Source organism: Molossus molossus, unplaced genomic scaffold (assembly GCF_014108415.1).
Source record: "Molossus molossus isolate mMolMol1 unplaced genomic scaffold, mMolMol1.p scaffold_m16_p_15, whole genome shotgun sequence".
In the NCBI taxonomy this organism is placed as follows: domain Eukaryota; kingdom Metazoa; phylum Chordata; class Mammalia; order Chiroptera; family Molossidae; genus Molossus; species Molossus molossus.
The window spans coordinates 31,043,597-31,069,918 of record NW_023425350.1 but is presented as its reverse complement, the minus strand read 5'-3'; the positions used below and the strand labels follow the sequence as shown (position 1 = coordinate 31,069,918).

General features: G+C 37.4%; 1 protein-coding gene across 2 annotated transcripts in view; it reads left to right on the top strand.

Moving 5' to 3' along the window:
• Positions 1-26,322, top strand: part of SRBD1 (S1 RNA binding domain 1) — a 195,398-nt gene that overhangs the window by 81,398 nt on the left and 87,678 nt on the right. For both annotated transcript variants that reach the window (XM_036262838.1, XM_036262839.1), the window contains one exon: positions 23,573-23,664. In XM_036262838.1, the coding sequence (XP_036118731.1) occupies positions 23,573-23,664 (92 nt within the window). The remainder of the gene's footprint in view (positions 1-23,572; positions 23,665-26,322) is intronic.

Below are 26,322 nucleotides of genomic sequence, written 5' to 3'. Positions count from 1 at the left end.
AAAAAAAAAAAAAAAACCTGGCCGGTTTGGCTCAGCAATTGGAGTGTCAGCCCACAGACCTAAGAGGCCCAGGTTCGGTTCCCGCTAAGGGCATGTACCTCAGTGTGGTTCTTCCCCGGCCCCGGTTGGGGTTCTTCCCCGGCCCCGGTTGGGGTTGTGTGGGTGGCAGCCACTCCATGTGTTTCTCTCACATCAATGTTTCTCTCTCTCCCTCTCTCTCCCTCCCTGCTCTATCTCAAGATAAATACAAAAATGTCCTCGGGTGAGGATAGAAAAAAGGTTACTTCAGTAAAAATTCAGAACCTTGCCTTCAAATACTAACTGTAGGAGTTTTACTTGGGAAGTATTTTTATTACATTGTAAATCAGTTTGTTTTATAGTATGTAGTATTTCTAACTTAAATCATGATGTACTTTTCTTACAGGTTGATAAAAGTAGATGTTAGTAAATCCTGTAATTCAGACGCTTTTGTAATAACATTCCATGGGTTTACTACTGGTTCTCGAGTGCCTTCAGTAACCCCTTGTTGGACATTTTATTTGCCTTTACAGGTGAGGAAACTGAACTGCAGGTGATATGGACGAAAGACATAGTGGAATGGGGACTCAAATCCAGGTTATCTGATTTTAAACCTCATGCTATTTCCAGCACACATGCTTTTTCAAAACCTGTCTAGTTTTTATTTATTTATTTATTTTAATCCTCACCCAAGGAGATTTTTCCATTTATCTTCAGATAGAGTGGGAAGGGGAGCGAGAGAGTTTGTGAGAGAGAGAGAAGGAAACATTGACGTCGTGAAAGAGACACGTTGACTGGTTGCCTCCTGCAGGACCTCGGCCGGGGACGAACCACAACCAAGGTATGTGCCCTTGACCGGAAATGAACCCAAGACTCTTTGGTCCGTGGGCTGACGCTGTAACTGCTGAGCCAAACCTGCCAGGGCAGACCTGTCTAGTTTTTAAATATGGCAAGTATTTCCAGAAAGTTTAACTTCAGGGAATAAATGCCTATTTTAAACACTATTAAATTTACTTTTTACCTTTGATTGTTCATTAGGAGATGGTGGAGGCAAGAGCAAAAATCTTCTGAACAAGACTGAGTTTATATTTAGATTAATCTAGTTCATCTATGTTTTAGCATGAAGGCATTTCTCTGAATTATACATAATACAGTATTGGAGGCAGAATGCTCTCAAAGATCTAGCCCAACTCCTCATGTTCCAGAAAGGACCTGAGGCTCAGTGATCATGCTAGCCAGATTTTGTTCTTGGTGGATCCTGACACTCTTTCAACAAGTTTCTTATTAAGGTAGTGCAATGCAACACCTCTTTTGAACATTTTTCATCTTCTTCAGCTATTAAATGTTTTAGAATTGGGCATGAACTAAATTTGTGTCAGTGCTAAGTTGAAACTAATTTACTATTTTATTAACTGTTCAGTGTTTTGTTTTTAATCTTCACTCAAGGATATCCCCCCCCCCCACTGATTTTTAGAGAGAGTGAAAGGGAGGGAGGAGAGAGAGAGAGAGAGACATTGAGACATTTGTTGGTTGCCTCCTGCACAATCCCTGACTGGGGCCAGGGATAGAACCAGCAACCCAGGTATGTGCTCTTGACCGGGAATCAAACCCATTACCCTTCAGTGCATGGGCCGATGCCCTGACAACTGAGCCACACCAGCCAGAGCTGTTTGTTATTTTTTGTTGTTTTTGTTAGTCCTCACCTGAGAATATTTTTTTTCATTGATTTTTAGAGGGATAAAGGGAGGGAAGGAAAGAGAGAGAAATATTGATGTGAGAGAGACACATCGATTGTTCGCCTCCCACTTGACCCCGACCTGGGCTGGGGATCAAACCTGCAACCCAGGTACATGCGGTTGGTTGGGAATGGAACCCTTGACCCTTGGTCTGCAGGCTGACACTCTGACCATTGAGCCACACTGGCCAGGAGTGTTCAGTGTTTTTTTTAAGGGAGCATTTTCTAGGAAGAAAACTTTCAGGGGGTAAACTAGCCCTTGTTATATAACTAAAGTACATACTATTTACATGTTTTCATCAGTACCCAGACTGTTTTTGAGCCTCAAATCTCAGCAGATGACAGGAAATAATCACTGAGAGATTACATTTAACTTACCATAGTTTTTTTTTAAAAATTGATTTAAAAGAAAGGAAGGGGTGTAGGGGGGGGAGAGAGAGAGAGAGAGAAATATCAGTGTGAGAGAGAAACATTGATTGGTTGCCTCCCATGTGATCCCCAACTGGGAATGGAACCTGCCACCTTCTGGCATACAGGACTATGTTCTAACCAACTGAGCCACGCTGGCCAGGACCTAACATAGTTTTATATGATGAAGAATGTGGAGGAAGAAAGAGATCTCTCCTATCACTTCTGGTGTGCCAACCTGTAGATATGACTATTACAGGAGCAATAGGTTAAATGTTATGATAGTGACATGACCAGGAAGGAAAGAGTTTGAAGATAGAGCTTAATGTATTGCTTTTGTAGGGGAGGAAAGACTTACCCTTGATTCTCTTAAGGTCCTTGGCTGGGCACGAACATTAAACAGAGAAGAGCTACAGATTTACTTTATATAGGTTTTACGTGACACAAGGGCTTTCATACTGAAGTGACAACTCAAATAAATGATTAAGCCTGAGCATTTTTGTACTAGGTTTGATGAAGAGTGGGGAGTTGTGGCAAAACGTGATAGGGGGTAGAAAGGGTATGAGCTAAGCTCGTAAATGGGAATTTTAGAAAAGGCCTGTGTCGTCCCTCCGTCCTCGGAGCTGAGGATGCTCCTTTCCTCCAAGTACAGGGAGTATACCTCTCACATGAATGACAAGACCTGCTTTAGCTTGGCCAGTGTGGTTAAGTGGTTAGAGCATCGGCCTGCACAGTGAAGGGTCACCAGGTCAATTCCTGGTCAAGGGCGCATATCTGGGTTGCAAGTCCGATTCCCACGATTCCCAGTCCTTGTTGGGGTTGCACAGGAGCCAACCAATCAATGTGTGTCTTACATCGGTGTCTCTCTCTCTCTCTCTCTCTCTCTCTCTCTCTCTCTCTCTCTCTCTCTCTCTCTCCCCCCCCCTCCCTCCCTCCTTCCCTCCCTCCCTTCCAGTCTCTAAAAATCAGTGGAAAAATATCCTCCATTGAGGATTAACAACAACAAAAAAAGACCTTCAGGGCAGAAGAGGGAGGTCAGAGAGTCCTTTCTGTTTCTCAGATTCTTTCACCTTAAAATAATTATTCTGTCAAAGTGGCAATTTTGGGGTAGCATATCCTGATTCCTCTTCCTTGCTGATTTTGCTTCCTGTTAGCTGAGGGGATGTGCTGCAAGGGTAATTTGTAAGTGGTTATTGTATTTTGCTTGGTTCTTCTCAGCATGAGCTTTTTACCACTTTCCATTTCCCATGGGAATATAAACTAGATGTGGTTTAAGGGTACAGACCTTTCCTTCCTCTCATAGTAGAATGTGAAAGTCCAAGTTTCCACAATTAACATAGGTGTGGCACAGGCTTAATGAAAAGTGTTGTTCACTTATGCAAATTCTGAACAGAAAATTCCAAGTTAAAAGCTCCTAATGGAAGGCGTGGTCAGTCTCTTTACCAGTGAATTCTTTGCACTATAAACATTTTATTTTATAGTTCCTTTAGCTACTAAGCTCTCTTGTTGCATTCAAATGCACTTAAAATGGGATTTGACTTATGAAAATTCTGGTTAAGAGTGGATTTTTATGAATTTATCTGCACATAAAGCAGAATCATCATGTTTTTGTTCAAAGCACAAGTTGGTTGTCACGTGGAAATAGTAGAGACTTTGATATATGATCATGGTATAAGTGGCTGAATTTGGTGTGCCAGAAAATTGTGTTATTCTTTGAAGTTTAAAAATGTATCTTCAACAGATAAGTATAATTTAGTATGTTGGTAGGATTATCCTGTCTTTATAGATCCAGGTTTTCTTTATACTGGGTTAAGTGATGGGGATTTTTCCCGAGTAGACCAGACTAGAAGTTTTAAGTCCAGAATTGTGGTTAACAGTAGGGATCTGGAAATTAAATATACTCAATCATGCAAATACATGTGTTAAACTAAGGGAGTATATTCTATAGGTGGAAAACTTGTAGAAATAAGAGTCAATTACATGAAAATTTTCTTTTCCTTCTTAAACAGTCTTCAGGTTTAGATGCATACTTAGACAAACAATGTTTTAATTGAAAACGTGGGTCTCCGTGCTGCTTTGCATATGAGATAGATGACAGTGAGAGGGAGGAAGGAAGGGATTCAAATGTAGTATTTCAGCCCATTTGCAGGATAAGGCAACGCAAAGAAAATAGCCATGCTGTGTGTCTCAAAGGGCCCTTGTGTGGGTATTTCAACCTAATCGGGGATTAGCATTGGAAGTCTGTGATCATGTCAAACATTTGTAATTGAAGGTGGCTGTTGAAAATAATTCTTAACATGACTGGGTTCTAGCGGTCTTACTGATGATGAGGTAAGTGGGGTGAATAGGAAATCATCTGTTTGTCATCGCTTGAGCCACAAAGCCAAGAAACTTAGTATCTGGAATGGAAACTTTAAAATTCAGCAACACTGGAAATGTTTGATAATTCAAATCAAAGAGGCTTTTTGTGAAACGTGCAGAAGGACTATGTACGTGGGACGATATACCATTGGATTTTGGTTTTTAACACTGCTCCTGGCCACGGTTAAAAATGAACCATTTGATTACTTTAGTAGCCATAGGTCATATAATGATTTTTGCCAAACTCTAAGCCTAAGTAATTTAAGTATGCGACTCATGTAAACAGTCTTATTTTGTGAGCTTGTTTGTCCTGTTGCCTGTATTTCTATTCTTTGAGATCAAGTTGTAGAACTTTGGGGGAAGTTCATGGACAATCAGTAGTTTTTTCCAGTAGATGAACATGACAGTCACTTCTGTGGGCAAATTACAGATGCTGTACTATATAAATCCATCTGGACTTTCAGGTGAAAAAGATATAGTATGATTGGCTGCCAGAGAACATCTGTTACATCTAGATACTTAACACTGCTAATGAGGGCACAGGTCTCCTACAAGGCAATCTCAGAGTGATGTGCAGCTTTTGGAAAAAAGCAAAGGGAACAGGGAATGTTTTTCTTAGAGGACTTTATTTCCTCATCCAAGCCAGTAGAGAAGCATTAAATGATTGGTGGTGGATTTTATTTTCCCGAAGCACCTTCTACAACCTGAAATTCAATCAGTTATTGTGCCAAGGGATGGGTGCACTGACCTTGTCGAAAGAGTGAGCAGGGATTTCACGTGCCTGTGGTTCGTTGGTTCACCATACTTATGCATATCTGGATCTCGGACCTTGGCTTTTATAGCTCTTACTCCTAGGGAGGCATTCACCATGAAAATACTTGTGTTTCTCTTTTTTCTTTGTATTTGTTCACTTGAAAAGCCTTTCGAAAGCAATTGTAGCCTGCATGTGATTATAGCTATCAGTAGCACTTATACTAACTGCTGGGATGAAATTTTCATTTTTAGACTCTGCTAATTTCAGATATCAATAGAAAAAGAAAAACTTTCCCCCATTTAGAGACCCGACTTTACTAATTGGTAGCTGCTCTTTGGGTTGAGCTAGATTCCTTAGGGACGGCATTTGATAGAATAATTTTTGACATTTTAATTTGACAAGAAACAATTCAGGGAAATGACTTAGACATGCTCCTGGAATGAAGTCTTCTGTTGTATGAGTGTGATAACTCAGTACAGGGAATGCCTTTGAATGTCTGCTGCACTTTGTACACCCTGTGATCCATTTAATGTGATAGTTCAAGCTCCTTGGCAGGTGTTTTCATAGGAGTTTCACCTAAAGTACTTTTATAGCGTTGAAAGACTTTTTCCTATATATAACAATGTGGGGACTAATGCAGTAAATTCTAATTTCTGTGACAAAAACACAGCTTTTCATAAGGACAACAGATTTAGGTAAAATGTGTAAATTTTATGTCTCTTTATTCTTTAATTATGTTATAGTCTGCATCTTCCAACTTGGAAGTATTATTTGCTTTAAAAGTGTGCCCCTGCCCTGGCCGGTTTGGCTCAGCGCTTGGAGCATTGGCCTGCGGACCAGAGAGTCCCGGGTTCAGTTCCCACTAGGGGCATGTACCAAAAAAAAAGTGTGCCCCTGGCATTGAAGATGGTGAAACATACTACTTTCAGATACGTTATTTTTTATGCTGTTGTATAATGAAAATTTTACATTTTTAAATGAAATTAAAGCTTGAAGCAAAGATAGAGTATGTACACATAATTATACATGTTAATTTGTTTCTAAAACAAATTATTTTAGAAACCTGCATTTCAGCAAGTACATTGGGGAATATTTAAAGGGCCAACTCGGAACTGAAATGGGTGTTTGTAAAACGTCTGCTGACAGAAGAGTCATTTCTAAGTCTGGGAAGTAGATTGAAAGAAAAGGAAAAGTGATTTTTAGTTTCTCTCTCTCTCTCTCTCCCTCCCTCCCTCCCTCCCTCTGTAGGTGTGTGTGTCTAATAAGTGAAGTTTTGATTTTTCACTGCTAGGTAAGGTTAGAAATGGATACTCTTGAACTTGCTCCTAATGATAGTGACTTATTCCGGGTGAGGAAAAGACATTCATTTACTGCCAGTATATCCCCCTGAGATTAGGGTAGGTAGGTTTGGAGAAGCAAATTGCTTAGGGTCGATTCATTATGTTCTGTTACTTTTTTTTTTACAAGCCATTGTTAGTGTGTGTCCTACATATTTTGGTGAAAAATAATTTAGTGAAAAAATACTTGAATGAATTCTCCAGTCGTGTATGTGTATGTGTGCGCTCACTTGCTCGCTGTCCTGAAAACGTGTCTGTCTGCTTCCCTTGTCTTCCCTTCTCTCTTCTTTCTTTTTCTTCTTCCCTCCAATTTAAATGTGGGGAAAAGGCTAACATCTTTCTTATTATTGTGTATGAATGCCCGAGATCATAAATAATTTGTTTCTTAAAGACTTATGATTTTAATTACTTTTATATTATTTTTAGTAAAATCATGGATTTCATTTAGCCATTCAGTGTTTACAATTGCTCATAAAGAAGAAATACCATTTTTCCAATTTTCCTCCAAGAATAAAAATGTCAGTTACATAAATATATATGTATATATATATACATATATATATATACACACACACACACACACACACATACATACATACATACTTGGGTTTGTATTTTAACATCTATTTTTTTTTTAACTTTCAAATGAAAATGATGTTGAAATATGACTCCAAGCATGTGATGTGCTATTACCATAGGTATTGTCATCTTACTTATAATTAGCTTTTGTTTGAATTAGAAAACTTGAAATCAACAGGAAAAATTCATTGGAGCTCTTTGATATAAAATATATTTTCAGAACAGTTTCAAGTCATTTAAGATTTACCTTGGAATGGAGACTTCATACTTAAAACAAACCTAGGGGAAATAAAATAATTCTAAGTTTTTTTCAGCCATCGTGCAGAGTTACTTTTGGAGGTGATTGCCAGCAATGGGGAATCAGGAAGTCTGTAGTTTAAATTCTTCAGGGTCAGATTATATCACAGATTTTCTTTACATGTGGTGTTAAGTACATATTAAGTGACAGTTATAACTTTCTTTTCCTTTCTTGCCTTAGGGAATCTCAAGAGTACAGCTTTAGTTTTTTTCTAATTTGTGTTATTTTTATATTTGTTTTTCATTTTCAAGGGTATATACCTTTAAGTTACACTGTGACTAAATCTCTGAACAACCTTCTAACTTTCTTTAGTATATTGTATTTTTAAAATTGCATAAATATCTACAGGATATTAAGAACTTGGGTCACAAAACTTTTTTTTATCATCCTCACCTGAGGACATTTTCCGTTTTTTTGTTGTTGTTGTTCAGATAGAGAGGGAGGGAGGGAGAGAGGAACATCGATGTGAAAGGGTCACATCGAGAGAGAGAGAGAGAGAGAGAGAGAGAGAGAGAGAAACATCAACTTGAAAGGGACACACTGAGTGGTTGCCACCCGCACGACCCAACCAGGGCCGGGGACAAACTATAACCGAGTTACGTGCCCTTAGCGGGAACCGAACCTGGGTCTCTCTGGACCGCAGGCCGACGCTCTAACCGCTGAGCCAAACCGGCCAGGGCCACAAAACTTTTTTTATGAAGGGATTGGTAGATGTCATGACTTTTAGGTAAGATTAGGTAAGGTGGTTATGTTTACTCATTTGTTAGTTGTAGGGTCTACCCATCCTCCCACACACACCCATGATTTTGTCCTAGCATTAAGCACCGTTGAGATAAAATACATTTACCAAAAAATAAGGCCCAACAGTCAAGATTTAAAATTGCTAGGGATACCAAAGAGATATTAAAAGATTTTAAATTTAATTTTTTTTCTTTATTGATTTCTTAGAGTGAAAGAGAGGAAGGGAGAGAGAGAAACATCAATGAGAGAGAACATCGATTGGCCGCCTCCTACATGCCCCACACTGGGAATTGGGCCCACAACCTGGGCCTGTGTCCTGACTGGGAATGGAATGGACAACCTCTTGGTGCATGGGTTGACACTCAACCACTGGAGCCACCCTGGCTGGGCAAGATACTGAAAGATTTTAGAGGTCTAAAGGGAGATTTGACTGCATATGGATTTATTTTTAAGTTTTGGAGAATGTTCAGTGATTTTAAAAAGCATGGTTTTTGTGCTTTGGCTTCATCAAAAAGGTTGTTTCGGTGAGTGTCATTGGCCAACTTACATTTAAGTGCCCTAATTTGTCCTCTGTTTTGTTGTGGAGTGAAAAATTGGTGGCTCTTTTCAGTGACGTTGAGAATTATGAGATATCTCATCTGGTTTATTCTACTTCTGCTTATATTTCATTTGAAAGATGTAGCAAATCCAGTTCCAGTGCAAAGCATGTCCATTTCATGCGTCTCCTTACCATTTTCATGGTTTTAAGCAATGGATGTTCTTTGACCAGCATAATGCTTTGTTTTCAGTAACACTTCAGACCTCCTGAATACAGATTGCTTTTTATCCATGTTTATGAAAAACAAAACAAGTTTCTCAGTGGATGAAGCAGAAAAAAATGATATTCTGGGAAGTCTGGAATCAAGTTAGCAAAATGTGTAGGAAAAAAGACAGTAAACATGGAAAATAATCATATCAAAATAACCTCTTTTTCATGGAAATGGAAGCCTGCATACTAAATGGTGAACGTGAAATTCATTTTAAAATTTTACTTTTATTTAATATTGATTTTATTTTAATGTATTTAATTTTATTTAACACATTGATTTAAAAAATATAGACTATATGTGAGAGTACTCTCCTTAAGTGAATGTGGGTCTGTGTTAATTGGTATTTACTTTTATCCTTTCTATTCTGTATATGTTAGTTGGCCTTAAAATAAGATTTGAAAATATAAAGATGAGAAGTTCCTTGAGCAACTGCACAGAGTTAAGACTAGTACTTCCTGGTTGCCCAGAAGGCAAGACAAGATAATGTAGATGCCAGTGAATTGTTTTAGTGTGGAAATAGGCCCAGGTATATGGCAAATAAATTTCAGTGGGGTTGCCATAGGGAGTAAAAATGTTGTAGAGGAGAAAAAAACATTTCTTTGTGAGAGAATTAGAACATCATTCTTGTTCTAAATGGTTCTAAAGGTCCTCACGTTGATAGCATATTATTTTAAAATACTACTAACTTGAGTCTAAGCAAGGTCCTAGCTGTTTTTTGTGCCTTGTCTTTTGAGATATGGGAGGAAATACAGTGTTTTGAAGTATTCATCTTTGGCCCACTGATCCCTTTGCATATTCAATAAAGTATAAAAACCTAAATGCTACTGTATTTTCTTTCCCATGGGTGGATTATGTCATTCATCATGGACTGCTCATATGATTGAATCCTAGTTTGTTTAGTTTCTGATGTATCTAACCAGATAACATGATAGTGAATGCTCCTCCTTTAACAAATAACTTGTATTTATGCCTCTCCAGCATCTCCTGCTTTGAGTATTCCTCAGAAATCATTCATGTTTCTTGGACTCGTATCAGGAGAAAAAAGTAAACTATAATGTTATGTTAACCTGTGGGACAAAAATTCTTATTGATTGACCTTTATACTTCATAAACAACTTTCAAAGGCTCCAAGGCTTTCTTATTATTGGGAAAACCTGTGAAAAGATGCTTGGCAGGAGAGGAGTGGGCAGAGAGTAGGCATTTAAATAGAAGTAAGTCTGGCCTACCAGTCTAGAGGCCAGGTTTTTTGTTTTGTTTTAATCCTTGGTTTCAGATGATCTCAGTCTAATTTCATTTAACTCTTTCGTACTTATGACCCTGACTTTATTATAAAAAGGTCATTTGATTTAGCGGACCTTAAAGCACTTTCATAAAGCTGTAAGTATTAGGCAAATGTAGGAGATTTATATTATTTCCTTTAGAATACCTGAAAATGGCTTTGAGAAAATAATACCCTCTTTTAAGATGAAGCAAAGCATCTGGCTGTTTTCTCCTCTGCATTGAAGGAGCTAGTTTGAGCAAATTATCGGACAGACAGGATATGGACAGGTGCCATCACACTCAGCTATTTTCCCCTTGGTGAAAGCCTGGAGTCGCATGTCTTTCTGGCGGCTAATCTTCGCACCACAGCTTTGTTCTGATTGTGGCGTTTGGCACTAGATTGATTTAAGCAAGTCTGAGGTTTGCTCTTTTCAGAACACGCTCTCTGGGCAGCTCCTGGTGCCTCTGATGCGACCACATGCTGCTGCTGCCCTTCCGCCTTCCAGCGCCACGTGTGAGGCTAAGGCGTTCCGACACCTGCCATTTGGAACCTTTACGGGCTGAAAAATGTCAGGATTTTCCGACAAGCTGCAGACAGATATAACTGATCCTTCCTCCCTTTCTCAGGAATAGGCTAAGGGCACTTGTTCATAGATGGATGAATTGCCAAAGTGGTACAGTTCTGTTCGTTTAGAGAGGGCCACACAAGCCTTGTGCAGAAGATCTGGATGTATTTATGTGTTCTTACTGTCCTTGGTACCCGTTAGGTGTGATACTAATTTGCTGTTTGTATAGGCAAAGGTTTCAGTGAGTATTTTTTTGCATTTCACTGGATAAATGGTGAAGCCTGGGGATTAATTCTTACTCCTCATTGTTATTAAGAATCTCAGAAGGAAATTGCACATTTTTGAGGATGGGCTTCTGTTATGAACATTTTGCCATGTAGCTGCACACACTGATGACAGTCAGATCTTAAATGGTCAGGAGTAAGAACTCCTATTTGAGGTCTTTGCTGCTGCTTCCCTTTTTCCACTGAGCCATCTTAGTATTCTAGGACCAGAGGACTGATTTGTAAATAACGGGCAGGAGAAATAGTAACCTGATGAGTTTGTTCCCCCTAGTAACTATCTAATTGATTGAGGAAGGGACTTGAAGTTTGGTATAAAAGAAGGACTAAAAACTATTATTATTTTGCTTATTCTTTCCTTTCAATCTTTTAGATCAATTATAGTTGTTGGATGCTATTGTGGAAACTCTTTCCTCTGTTTGTCATATCATGATCTTTACCTTGGATCCTAAGTTGAGTAACATCACAGAGATGGTGATAGCTTAATTTGGTATAATTTGGGAGAGATGTTCCAGTGACTGATTATTTTTAATTGCAAAAAAATGTAAAGAAGGTAGGTGAGATGCCTGGTCCGTTACTTTATTGGGAGCCAGACTGTGTTGAGACTGGGTCACATGTGAAACTTGATCCGCTTCTCTCACGTGCATATGGACAGCTTCTTCTTACTTAAGTGACTTTAAGTGGCTCAGTGGAAAAGGGAGAATGAATATTGGCCAACAGGCTTGTTCCTTGTAGTGTTATTTATCAAGACTAATGGAAATATAAAATTCACCTCCAGCAATTGGAAGGCAGTGAGGACTGATGGCTTTTCTGTTATCAACAGGATTCATGAACTGGAACATAAATATTTGAAAACATTTTATAGTGGAATCCTGGTAGTTCTTAAGTAAACAAAGCTTCTTGCTTTGGGTTCTAGGTCAACTTGAATTATATAAAGAAGGATTTCTGTTGAAAATTTAAATCATTTTCTTCATCTTTTAACTATCCTATCATAGTTTTTTCCATAGAGTCACAGAACATGTCTGTGGTTATGGTTATAGAATTAGTGTTCATACACATTTCTTTATCTTATGATTTGCTTTTTTGATATTGATAATCATCAAAGAGTAACATGTAGTATTTTGCGTTCCACCTTGGAAATGAATAATCTTAATAGTGCTTCTACCTGATCATACATATCCTGTATATTCTTTTGGTTTTTTTTTATTGTTGATCGTATTACAGATTTCCCTTTTATCCTGTATAGTCTTTTGGTTTGTTTTTTTTTAATTCTCTCCTGAGGATATTTTTCTATTTATCTTCAGATAGAGAGGGAGGGAAGGAAGGGGGAGGGGAGAGACACACTGATTGGTTGCTTCCTGCTCGATCCTGACCAGGGCCAGGGACCGAACTGCAACCAAGGTACGTGCCCTTGACCAGAACCGAACCCGTGACTCTTTGGTCTGTGGGCTGATGCTCCAACCACTGAGCCAAACCGGCTAAGGCTATCCTGTATATTCTTACAGTATGTTTCATACATTTGCAAATATGGTCCAGGATAAAACTTGAATCTTAGCTGCCATCTTTGACTCCTCTTAATTCCAGGTACAATAGATTTCAACCAAGAAAGGGCTGTACCAGTATATGAATGATTCTAAAAGGTCCTGAGGTGAAGAAGAAGAATACAGTTAGATAAGAATAATCAAATCAAATGTATCTTTCAGGTAGTATGCTCTTTCCTATAATCTCTACCGTGGTGAACCATGTATCTTTGTTCCCATTAATTTGTAAGGTAGACATATTTCTTATGTCTTTCAGCATGGTGTCCATGATTCTGAAAACGCTGGCTCGGCAGCCCATGCTCTGTAGTGCCAGTGTGCCGCCCGGTGCTCCCACCTCAGGCCTACTTGTAGCTGAATTCCTTCATTCCATAACCTGAAGCCAGTTTGGGCAAGTTCTCTTTTCCTCCTAAAGAGGAAATTTGTTTAGGATGATAGTTATGATAGGCTTTGCTAAAGCAGAAAAGCAGACGCTGTGAGTAACATTTACATATTGCTTATGCAGATGTCACATTTTTCCAGAGTTTAATTTTTTGTGTGTGGAATTTTTGAGGCTTTAGAACAAATTTTAAAGACTTCATTAAAATTTAAAATTTTGTGTTCCAAAAGACCGTTAAGAGAATGAAAGCCAAAAATTGGAAGACAGTATTTGCAAATCTTATATCTGGTAAAGTGTTTGTATTTAGAATACATAAAGAACACTTAGAATTCATTAATAAGGAGACAAATCAATGAAACATGGACAAAAGATATGAGTAGATATTTCACTAAAGAAGATTAGAAAAGGCCAACAAATACATTGTAGTTATGCTCAGCATCATCAGTGAGTAAAGAGATGTAAATTAATTACAATACCACTTTACAAGCACAAATAGTTATAGTCAAAAAGATAGTAACAAGTATTGTTAAGAAAATGAACAAACTAAAAATGAACAAACTAGAACCCTTATTCATTATGTCTACACAGAGAAATAAAACATGTCCACATAAAGACTTATAAATGAATATTAATAGCAACATTATTCATAATACCAGAGAATTGGAATCAACCCCAAAGTCCCTCACCGGTGAATGGATAAACAAATGTGGTATATCTAGAACAGTGGAATACTATTTAGCAGTAAAAAATTAAGTGCGGATGCTACAGCATGGATGAATATTAAAAACATGCTAAGTGAAGAAGCTGGACAGAAGAGACCACATATTTCATGATTCCATTTATATGAAATGTGAGGTAATAAAAGGTAAATATATAGAGACAGGAAGTGGATGAGTGGATACCTGGGGCTGGCAGTGGGAATGAGGGCCACAAAGGATCTTTGGGGAACGAAATGTTCTGAAATTGGATTTGGGTGATTGTTGTACAGCATTTACCAAAAATCATTGAATTATACACTTAAGACGGGTGGATATTATGAAGTGTAAATCATGCCTCAACAGAACATTAAACCTGTGGTCCCTGAACTGGCAGCATCAGCATCACCAGTGAGCTTGTTAGAAATACAAACTCTGCCCTAGTGAACCAGAAACAATGGTGGTGGGGCCAGCAGTCTGTCTCAACAACCTCCAGCAGATTCTGATTCAGAATCAAGTTTAGAACTACTGCTCTAGAATCAAGGCAAGTTAAGTGGAGATGGGCATCGTTTTTGGTACAGTTTATGCACATGCAGTCGACCCTGTTCCTGTAGCTGTAGGAAAGGTTTGAATTAAGGACTGTTGTTGTAGAGTTAAAGAAAATTATAGGGCAGTGGGAGTAAAAATAAACTGGCCTTTCATGTTCTTGATATGTCCCCATGAGAAGCTGCACGATTGTGATGTTTGTGTACCACATGTTAGTAAATTCCTGGGTTCTTTTAGGCTTGCTGTTACTTAACGAACATAGCATAAACAGGTTCATTTGCCATAACGACAGTGGAAGTTTAGATCCTTGAAAGGAATTATTTCTTCTAAATATTTACACAGTGTAATATAGCAGAGCCAGAAATGTGTAGTGATCCCAAAAAGTAAAGATCTGACCGTAGATAACAAAGTAAGTGGAGCAGCCGGCTGAGCTGAACAACTCAGTCTCTCCTCCATCTGTTCAGTGTCCTTTAAAACCATGATTAGGAAAGGGGTTGATTTAGAGTAGTCCTCTAATGCATGGCATGTGCCTTCAGGGTTTCCCCCCACACCCCACACCCCCTACCCCAGCGTAATCTGGATAGCCAAGAGAAATTCTGAAGGTTAAGGCTGCCCCAGGAAAGGGCTTGGCGATCCAAACTGGAGGCTGCTGCTTGGTGACTGTTAGACGAAGTGTGTAGACGGTTCTCCTTTCACTGTGGGGTGATGACTGCAGAGGTGTGAGTTCACTGCAGAGAAAAGCAGAGGGTAGGTAAGGCTGGGGGTAGAGGTGTAGTCGAGTTCCCTGAGGTTGTCTACAGAAATATTTAGAAGAGCCCTGGCCGGTTTGGCTCAGAGGTTGGAGCGTCGGCCTGCAGACCAGAGAGTCCTGGGTTCGGTTCCTGCTAGGGGCATGTACCGAAAAAAATAAAAAAATATATTTAGAAGACTATTAGGGAATATAGCACAAACCACTGTTATTTCAAAAACTTCATTCAGCTGTAGGTAGAAATTGCTGGGCTATTAGTTGCTGGTAAAATATGTCTTAGTTTCTGTCTCTCTGTTTTATTTTTCAGTGTCTCCCTTTGTTACTTTTCTTTTTTTGTTGTTCTTAACACTATTAATAATTAGTGTTATATTATTGAGTACTTATTAGCAAGATTATGTCCTCTAAATTGGTAATTCTGATTTCTGTTATTTGATGGATAAAGGAATAAAATATTTTGCAGTAAGTTTCATTCTAAAATATGAATACTTCATATTTATTAGTGGTTAAATCCCATAGATATATGTAAGCTAAATTAAATAAATAAATACATAAATAAATAACAAAGGTGGAGTAGAAAAGTGAATGAAACAAACTTTTCCCTTTGTAAGAAAACAATTCTCTACAACTCTTGATTTATATTTGAATAGAATTGCATAGAATAAATGGACACAGACAATCTGTTATATGAGTAAATAAAAATTGAGTACATAAAAAATTGACAATTTTGGAGTTAACTTCAAGAATCAGGAGAAACATACTTTTTGATGTGTGTGGGGGTGTGTGTATGGCAGGTGGGTTGACATCATGTTCTTTAAATCAATACATTTCAAAATGTTGACTAGAGGACAATTTTAATTACAAAATTAGATTAGTATTTGTTCCCTGCCCTCTTAGCTTTTGTGTCTTGTTCGTAGTGAGCATGGAATGTTTACAGTGCAGCTGTAAACACTACCTTCTTGCACCGTTAGTGAGGGTTCCTCTCCGCAAGCCTACTTTTCTTGTCCCGCAGTCAGCGGGGACCTTGCTTGTCCTTTTGCTCAGTTGAACACCACTTATGCATCAGGCCTTGTGATAGCTCCAGTGCCGTTTTTTCCTTCAGTTCCCTTGGTGATATTGCGTAGTACTTGTAACAACTTCATGGGGCGGGGGCGGTGAAGGAAAGCAGAAGAAGATGAAGGTAAGGGAGAAAAATAATAAAAAGGCTGCTTACTATGGAGGATAGTGGAGACTGACAATTTCTGCTGGCTCCTTTTTTTTTTTGGTTAATCCTCACCTGAGGATATTTTTTCCATTGATTTTTAGAGAGAGGGGAAAGGAGGAGGGAGGGAGAGAGACAAAAACATCAAGATGAAAGAGACACATGGATTAGTTGCCTCCTGCATGACCCTGGCCAGGGCCGGGTATCGAACCTGCAACCAAAGTATGTGCCCTGACCTAATCGAACCTGCAACCCTTTAATCTGAGAGCCAACACTCTAACTGCTGAGCCAAACATGCCAGGGCTGCTGGCTCCATTCTTTGTCAGAAGTTGCTTCTACCTCCTTGGAGGGACTCAACCTGCCCATAGACAAGCTCTTCCTCCTTGTCCTTCAGTTCGATGTGCTTTCCCCTGGGGTGGCATGAGAAATGCTAGGGATTTCGTCGTTTCTGTCATCACTGACAGCATTGAAAGTGATTAAAATGTAATGTTTTGACACATTATGGGTACATTGTGGCAGCTCAGCATCATTGAACATAAATCTATGATGCTAATTAGCAGAATCAGATTCTCACGTTGAATACTGTTGTGTTTATGGCACAGAATGATAGGTAGTAGGTAGCTGGTATTTTGAGGAACCCCAAACTCCAAATTAATGTTCTTCTTGGTAGTTGTAAATTTGTGTCTGTCCTTTTCAGTTTGTGGCTGGAAAGTATTTTTTTCATCTGATATGGTATGAGGCGCTGAAGGGAAAAGCAGCCAAGGGAATTCTGTCCTGGTGAAATACTGCTCTGTGTCTAAGATGTGATAGGATGTCCGTCTGGGTATACACTCACCCTCTGTTTGGTAGACATGTTAAGTTCTTCCGGGCTTGCGTGATTATTGTACCATTGCTAGACTTGTTTTCTTTGGAAAATGCTCATGTGTTGAAAGATAGCTTAGAATTTTTTGTTTAAACTGGTAATTGGAGAATTGCTTCTAACCGGTCTTCCACCAGATGGTGCTAGTGTTACATACCTGAAGTCAGATCTTGATGCCATTGAGATCTTGTGGTGGTATGTTTTCTCTCTTTTTCTGTTTCACCATATTTTGCTTTTAGAGTTTTTCACACACACTGCTTTTCTGGTATACTACTGCATCACCTCGCATCTTTTTTGTTATGAATAGTGAACTGATTATGCCTTGGTGATTATGAAGGATGACTTGGGGGTAGATTCAGAGGCCAAGAACTAAGTGCAGCTTAAGGATGCATAATATGTACGTCCTTCTTAAATTTTTGAAATTGATTTTATATAGAGAGAGGGAGGTAGAAACATCACTGTGCAAGAGATACATCCATCAGCTTCCCCCTGCACGCCCCCTACTGGGGATCAAGCCTGAAACCTGGACATGTGCCCTAACCGGGAATTGAACCGGGACCTCTCAGTCCATGGGGCGACGCTCAATCCACTGAGCCACACTGGCCGGGCATATGTGTACTTTCTTGTAAGACTTTTCATCATGCATTTGCTTCTTATCTGACCTGTGTGTACAAATTGAGACCTTCTCTTGACTTTCCTGGTTAATCATCTTTCTTTTATCTTATAACAATATCATAAAATGTTATTGTTAGAGATCTCCAAGAAGCCATGCTTGGAATTTATTACTAACAAATGATGTGTTTGCCACATTTAAGTTCAAAATAATAACTTTAAAAGAAAAAATGTTGGCCATATGTGAATCAGATTTCCTGGCCAATTAACAGTTGTCATTTTAAACTTAAATTTTAACCTTTTTCTATTTACAAATAAATTACAATTTATGTTAACATAAAGAAGCATGTGATTACAATTACATGGTTATTGAAGAAAAATTTAAATAAACAAGAATTCAATTAAAGGACTGACTCATATTTAAGTTTTATTAACATTATATTGTATAACCTTTTTTTTTTTCTTTTGTATATACCTGTATTTTTAAAATACCAAAGTTGGAGTTGTAGTTGAAACCATTTTTTTTTTCTCTTAATGTTTTGCGACAATTTTTAATGACAGTGACGAACATTTAAAAATAGGCATTTTGTTTTCAGTTTCTTTCATTCAGAGCTGTGCTATGATGTACAGTGCTTTAAATTTTTTTGTTATTTTAAAATTATTTTTAAATTCTTAAAAATAAAATAGCAGGTTCAGAAAAAATGCATATTTATGTGACTTTTGGTCCATGATTTCAAATTACCATCCAAAAGAATTCTGGTTTAAACATCTTTAGCAGTAAACAGTTTTGTTTCCCTGTATACTTTTTATCGACAGATTACTTTAGTTTATAAAGTGACTAAATATTGCTTACTTGAGATTCCCTGAAATGATAATTTGTGACTAAATAAAAGACTTTAAAATTGTTTTGATATTTTCTTAGAAACAAGCCTCACTAAGCATTAAATTCTAGAGCCCCTTTTATTTATGGTGGTTCAGCTTTTGGTACTATTCCTAAAATACAAATAGCTACTCTTTCATACTTCAGAATAGATTATCTCATAGGTAGAGTAAAGAATTTAGATCTGTGTCTGTTAAGATTGTTAGCACTTTCTACTACTTACTGAGAAACGTAGGCCATTTAACCCACTCTTCATATGAATACGTAGTTCTCAATCTGAAAACAAGGAAGAATGGTCTTTTTAGATAAGTAATTTTTAAAACTTTAGTGAAATGATCTATGCATTTAGTAGTTCTATGCATGTTGAGTACATATTTTTTAGTGGGGAGAAGGAAGAAAAGAAAGCTGCTAGATATGGATAAAGCTCAAGGAATTCTAGTATACTTTGTGAAGAATTAAAAACATCAGTTTTTATTGGTTTAAGCAATATATCCTCGCTTATTTTTGATATCTTACTAAATAAGTGTGTTTTTATTTAAGTGGGTTACTTTTGAATTAAATTCCCCTGTTAACATAAGGAAGCATGTAATTTATTCTAAAATAAGGGGGGGAAAAGCTCTTTTCCTATTTGGGGGGTGGGGAGAGGGCTTCAAGGAGACTCATACAGAGGCTTCATGTAACCTTGTAAATGAATGTGAAAACTATTAGCCCAATAACTTAAAAAAACAAACAGCTAGTTTTCCTGTCTCATGAAAAGAATTCCCCCCATCTCAATTTGGTAAAAGAAATTGCCATTCTCTTACTGTCAGAATGAATAGTTATGGTAAGAAAACTACTTGCAAACCTGGTTTTAAGATTCGTCAACATGCAATCTGTCTTAACAGAAGAGACTTACTAGCTGTGGAAATATTAATTCTGTAGTTTACACGTGCTTTTTTAAAAATAAATTTATTGATAAATGAACAGATTTATGAATTTTACTTAAGATAATTTGTATTTTTAACTACAGTTTTTGTAAAAAAAGTTTATTTACTTTAAAAGTAAATGCATCTATATTTTACGTGCTTTTCATGTAATGAGTATATAGTTTGTTTTTTTTAAATAAAAAATCCTAGAAAGACCCTACAGTAGTGCTGAATTCGATTAAATGTTTTAAAAAGCACCAATTTAATTCTAGAGAATTAGCACCTTAATATATAGGTCTAGTAAAATGTAAGTCTAATGGTAGCTTCTGAAATGTGCTTTCATATATTTAAAATTTGGGATACCATATGTATCTATTTAGATGTTTGTCTGAACTAGCAGTTTGAACGGGCTTTGGAGCAGTGTAATAATCTCAAAATCTTAGTTCAGTTACAACTATATCAGTCACATTCTCTTCAAATAATAAATTCTGCTCAGAGCCTTGCCTGCTTTATGGCAAAATAAACAAAATAATCCAATTGCTGAGATTATGAGCCTAATTTGTTTACAACTGAGAGAAATTTGTTTTATGAAATATAAAACTTATTAAATTATTAGATGCCTGACTTTTTTACAGAGTTTATTTTTGCTTTCCTCGGAAATTAGAGATAATTGGAATACTTTCAAATAGTTTCTCAATAAGCAGAAAGTGGCTTATAAAATCGAGCATATTTTCTACTGAATATGTCTCTCTTTGAACTCTAAATACAAATGAAAAAAGGAAGGGAGGGGACATTGTAACTTTTGTTCTCAGAGGCTTCTCCTGGAAAAAATCCTCGCCACTCCCAGCTTGATTTGTTTCATTTAATTCTTGCCACATACACTCCTTAGATCGTTATATGTTTTATATTGAAGTAATCAGTGTTGAGGTTTTTCTGTTCATTTAGATTATTTAAGCATTCTGATCTCTGCTTAGTACTGAACTGTTTATTGGATCCATGCTATCTAATAACTAAAGCATATGAAATTTACTGCATTTTGTATTGACTTAATATTAATGTTAATCTAAAATCTTTGGGTGCAGTGTGTCACATCTGTTTTGTATTCCTCTGTTTAAGAGAACTGGCAGTATGGTATTTGGAGGAATATTTATTATCTGAGTGTTTTTCTTCGCAACAGTTTCCCTTAGTCTACTGAGAAATATAACTTCCAAGAGACAGTGAATCACCCAGCAAATTCTCAGGTACCCAACTGCTAAAGGCCACAGTTAATTGGAATTTCTATTTTCCATTTAAGTTCCTTTTGCTTCAATAGTGGTAATTTTGGAGGCTTCTGGCAAGGAAAGAAAATAAATTTGTAGTGAAGCTTTTAAAAAATATTCTTTTCTCTTAATAATATGTCCAACTTGCACTTGAGATACTCTGTTGTTTTTAAGTAAACTTTGTTAGACTGTTGTTTTGTGTTTGACACCAAATTTTTTATGGCTGGTGATTGAATATTCTTATCGAATGGTGGTGTTTCTTAACCTTTTGGGGTAATGGATTTCTTTAAGTAATCAGTGAAAACTATACCTCCCTCTCCTAGAAAAAAATGCATACGCACAGACATTTTGCATACCGTTTTGATTAATTCCACCGCTCTCTGTCCAGAATTACCAGGGCCCCAGGTTAGGAAATGCTGCTATAATGAAACTGAAAACTCACTGCTCGGATGCTGGCTTTAACATACAGTATGCCACACCGAGAACTGTCTTTACTTCACCGTTTATTTGACGTTACATTTCCTCCCTGATCATTATATAGTAGAAGATAAGCATAATCTAAATCTTATATTGGAGAGAAATCACTTTTAATTTTTAAGTCAGTCTCAGAAATTGTAGAACATATTCTAATTTCTTTATGCTTTAGGCTCTACTTTAGATATATAAGAAAATAAAACTGACTTTACCTTTTGATCAAAAGTGAAGGCGACAAAAGAGAGAAATTAGTTCTTACGTATCTGTTGTTTAAGAAAGTAGTTCTTAAGATGATGTTACATGTGTTGTTTAGAACAGAAATGTGGGTTTTCATCTTAGATGAGAAGCTGTGAAGCTAATCAGAAGTTACTTGTGCTGAGGGCTCAGACCGGGAATCAAGCAAGTTGGGCTTCAAGTCCAGCTCCGTTGCTTACCAGCTATATGATGTTTGGCACGTTAATTATCTGTTAAATAAAAAAAAATCCCAGCAAAAGGAACAATTAGTTGATGTCTGTAAAGTGCTTGGCTTTGTGCTTTGTGTATAATATATACTCAATTACCGCTTATTGTATGATGAGGTTAGTGTTGATGAGGAATAGGATGAGTTGCCTTGCTTTGCAGTTGCTGAGTGTTTATTTTTCCTATTATTAAATTTAGGATAGAAGATCTTGGTTGTAAAAAATAAATTAATTAATAAATCTTCTTCCCCACAGTAATCTTCTCAAGTCTCGGTGGCTTATAGTTACTGTCAAAGTTCAGTCAAGAGTTCTTTATTATTTTTTTATTTATTTAATTTAATTTAATTTATTTATTTTTAATCCTCACCCGAGGATATTTTTACATTTATCTTCAGACAGAGAGGGAGGGAGGGAGAGAGAGAAACATCGATGTGAGAGAGACACATCTATTGGTTGCCACCTGCACGACCCCAACCGGGGCCGGGGACGAACTGCAACCGAGGTACGTGCCCTTGGCTGGAGTCAGACCCGGGACTCTTTGGTCCACGGGCTGATGCTCTAACTGCTGAGCCAAACCTGCCAGGACAATCAAGAGCTCTTTAAAGGCAGGGGGTAGCAAACTAAAGTTAGTTCATGTTTTACTTATCAGTGTTGAATTGTTACAATGGGACAATACGTACATTAAAAGTTTACCACTAAATGTGTGTCATACTTGAAGTAAATATTGTGCAGAGAAAGGGAGAGAGTTACTAAGAGTCTTAAGGGCTAATATGTGTTTGCTTTCAAATCTTCATACCTAGATGGTCACATGGTAGAGAGCTACAGGTATGGTGAATACTTAGGGTAGGTGATGGTGTTTCTTTGCCTATCATGTTGTAAAGAATACCCCTGATTTTTAAAATGTTTGAGAAACTGTACAAATGTCAACTAATCAAATGTCACCTGGCAGACAGTGTTCCCATTGTGGTTTGAATAGTGTTTTTTGGAGCCAAAAAAGTAAAAGGATAATATGTATGATGCTTTAATTAAATAAATGATGAAATGAAATGATTTAACATCTGTATGGGGTGAAAATTTCAAAAGATTTCTAAAAAGATGATTTCAAACCCTCTTGAAAACAAGTGTGGTCTTTTGATCTTTTGGCTTTTCACATTGTGGGGCTAAGTGCAGTCCGGTAATAGCAGTGGCAGTTTATTCACGTATGCACATCTCCACCCATGTTTGTGTGCTTTCCAAGATGCTTTAGAACGGCTGATTCAGAAGGCGGTTGTAAATGTCAGTCAGTAGTGGATTATAAACACAAGAGAAGTTGTGTATATTCTGAAAACTTTTTAGTTGGCATCATGGGGGAGTATCTCTTGTGTTCATCTATAATCTATCTCGTTACTAGTGACAGAAAATGACTGAATGACTTCATTATGGATTAAAATCTGTGTATTTTTTATGCGAAGAAAACAAGTATTGCTTAATCACTTTATGGTAATGAAAAATCAAATGCTATGTGTTTCATTGAAATACAAAGAGAGCACTTTTCCTTGCAACTTTTTCTTTTAATCCTCATCCAAGGACATATTTTTTTTATTGATTCCAGAAAGAGAGGAAGGGGGGAGAGAGAGAGAAACATCAATGCGAGAGAGAAACATCAAGTGGTTGCCTCACACATAGGCCTGGACTAGGAATCGAACCCACAACCTGGGTATGTGCTCCAGTGGGGAATTGAATCTGCAGCCCTTTGGGGTGCAGGACAGCACTCTAATCACTGAGCTGCACAGTGCCACGGCACCGCAACGTGTTTTTCTTACCTAGTCTCACCTGTTTATTTTCTTTGACCAGACAAAAAGTTTGGAAAGTGATATTCCCCCTCTTTTTCTTAGTATTGTCAGCGAAGCAGGAGCATCCATCTACAGTGTCAGCCCTGAAGCTAACAAAGAGATGCCAGGACTGGACCCTAATTTGAGAAGTGCAGGTAAGAAGTTACGCACCATCATGAAAGCATGTGATTTTGACATTTTGGATTTACATTTGTAGCAAGCAAAATATTTAAATATCCAAGAGAATTTAGAATATATGTGCATAAGAATAGGCAGGCATATTAGAAAGTGGTTGGAATAATAGTTATAATTAGGTAAAGGAGGAAGAATACCAAAGAACATTGCATAGTATTCTAGAGCAAGTGAAAAATCAGCTCAAAACATCTCTAGTAAAATTAAATGTTAGTTCATAAAAGTAATAAAATACTCTAAGCTCTGTTATTATTATAACAAAATATTGCTTATTATGGCTTTTCGTTGGCAAAAAGTAATGTAGTAACAAAAAATGTGTAATCAAATGTATGAACATGTGCAGACTTTCAGTTTATTGCTTAATATTTGCCAAATGACCAATTTCTCTTATCTTGCTTTAATTTCTGCGATGTGGAATAGTTAAAATCCTGTGTATGAAGAAATTAAGATACTTTGTTAGAAATGGACTTTTTATTGAATTTCCCCCTTAAATATTTTTATCAAATTTCATTGGCTGTTCTTGAAATCTATACACTTGACATTTTTTGCATTAATTTAAAGCTAACAACTTCTTTCTTATTTCCAAAAGAGCTTGTAGTTTTTCTTCCATTGTTCATTCCACAGCCCCCATCTAAAATGATCATCTTCTCAAACTCATTCCCAGCTCAAAATCTTGCTTCCTCCATGAAGCTTTTTCCTATCACACCAGCTCATTGTGGTCTCTGGCTCCTTGTCACATACTATTTGGTAATTGCCTTGAAATAATAATGGTAAAAATAATAATAAAGAGGATTAGCTAGAGTAATGAATAGTGAGAGCTAATACTAATCTTTTTTTAAAATTTTTTTCTCTGTATTGATTTTTAGAGCACGAGGAAGGGGGGGGAGAGAGAGAGAAACATCGATGAGAGAGAACATTGGTTGGCTGCCTCCTGCATGCCCCCCACTGGGGGTTTGGCCCACATCTTGGATATGTGCCCTGACCAGGAATCAAACTGGTGACCTCTAGGTGCATGGGTCAATGCTCAACCACTGAGCCACACAGGCCGGGCAATACTAATCTTTTTTAAACACTTAATATATGTGAAACATTGTGGTAAATGCATTACCATGATTATTTAATCCTCTCAATTGCCCTATGAGACATTTATTATTTCCACTTTATAGATGAGGAAACCAAGGCTTAAAGGGCTTAAAGAGGCCGTATAGGTAGTAAGTGTGTGCCCAGTGTTTGTAAACTTCTGTAATAAAATGACACTTTTCTTTATAAAAAATAAGTTTCAAAAGCCCCTAGTTGGCACTGAAAGGCAATCTTCTAACAGGGCATTGGGAAAAAAACTTGTTTGGGAGATGGCAGTCCCTCAGACCTCCCACCTCTGTGTCCTTCAGCACTGGCCTGCATGGCTACATACTATCATAGTATTACAGGTGAGACAGGATTGCTGCAGTCCAACTGGACGCTGGAATAGGAAGTAACAGAAAGGGAAATTGGTTTCTGGTTCTAATTACTCTGATTTTAAAATCTAGCAGTGTCTTCAGTTTGTGATTCACTGAAGATATACCTTCCTTCTTTGTTTCAGCTTCTGTCCACATGGCAATGACTGTGTTTGATCCATATCAACTCAAAACATCTACCTAGACATTTTTAGTCTTCAAAGTCTAGTCCTGGAGGCAAATATTATAAGAAGCTGAGAGCCTCCACTCTTGGTGTTCTAGGGCCCACTCCTTTTCAATTCCTGTTTTCTGAGCAAGAGTCTGAAGCACTCTTTGGTAGTGATTAATGCCAGGGATGACTTTATACTTCATTTGAGACATGACCTACCTGTGGGTGTGGGTTTTACCTTTCAACTCTCCATAACTTTAATATATCAGAATGTAATAGAACCTCAAATTCCATACAAGTGTTAAACATATGTAAGCAAATGACCTTCATATTATTACGATATCTTCTTGACCAGTTTATCAGCTTATTGAAAACAGAGGTTATCCTTACATGTGCTTATATTCCCCCATTATAAATACAGTGTACATGAGAGGCATTTAAATCAGATGGATAGAATAGTAGATAGATGGTATTAAAATGTTTACTATGTATTTCTGATTGAAAGTAGAAGATTGAGTATTCCTATTATTTCTTTACTCCCTTCTAAAATCTCATTAAAATGGCAATAACTTGATAGAATGAAGACATAAACTCACTAGGACAAAGAAAATGGGAGAGGAGATAACAGCAACATTACTTTTGAAGCTGGAAAGCAGATGGCTGAGTAATAAGTGATTTAGCCAACTTGAGAAATTTGAGGATGAAGACAGCACAGAGAACTAACCTGAAATAGATCATGGAAACCCCACAGGTTCAGGAAATGTACCAAACACATTTAGAAGTATTTTGGGAGGACAGAGTAGGTCTAAAATAAAAGGATTGATTGAAAGTCTGTTCAAAAAGCAATTAGACCAAGTTAAACATGGGATACCATATAACTCAGCAATTCTATTACTAGGCATATACTCAAAAAGAATTGAAAACAGGTACTCACCAAATACTTGTATACAAATGCTCACAACAGCAGCATTCATAATAGCCAAAAGCTGGAAATAACCCAAATGTCCATAGCAAATGAA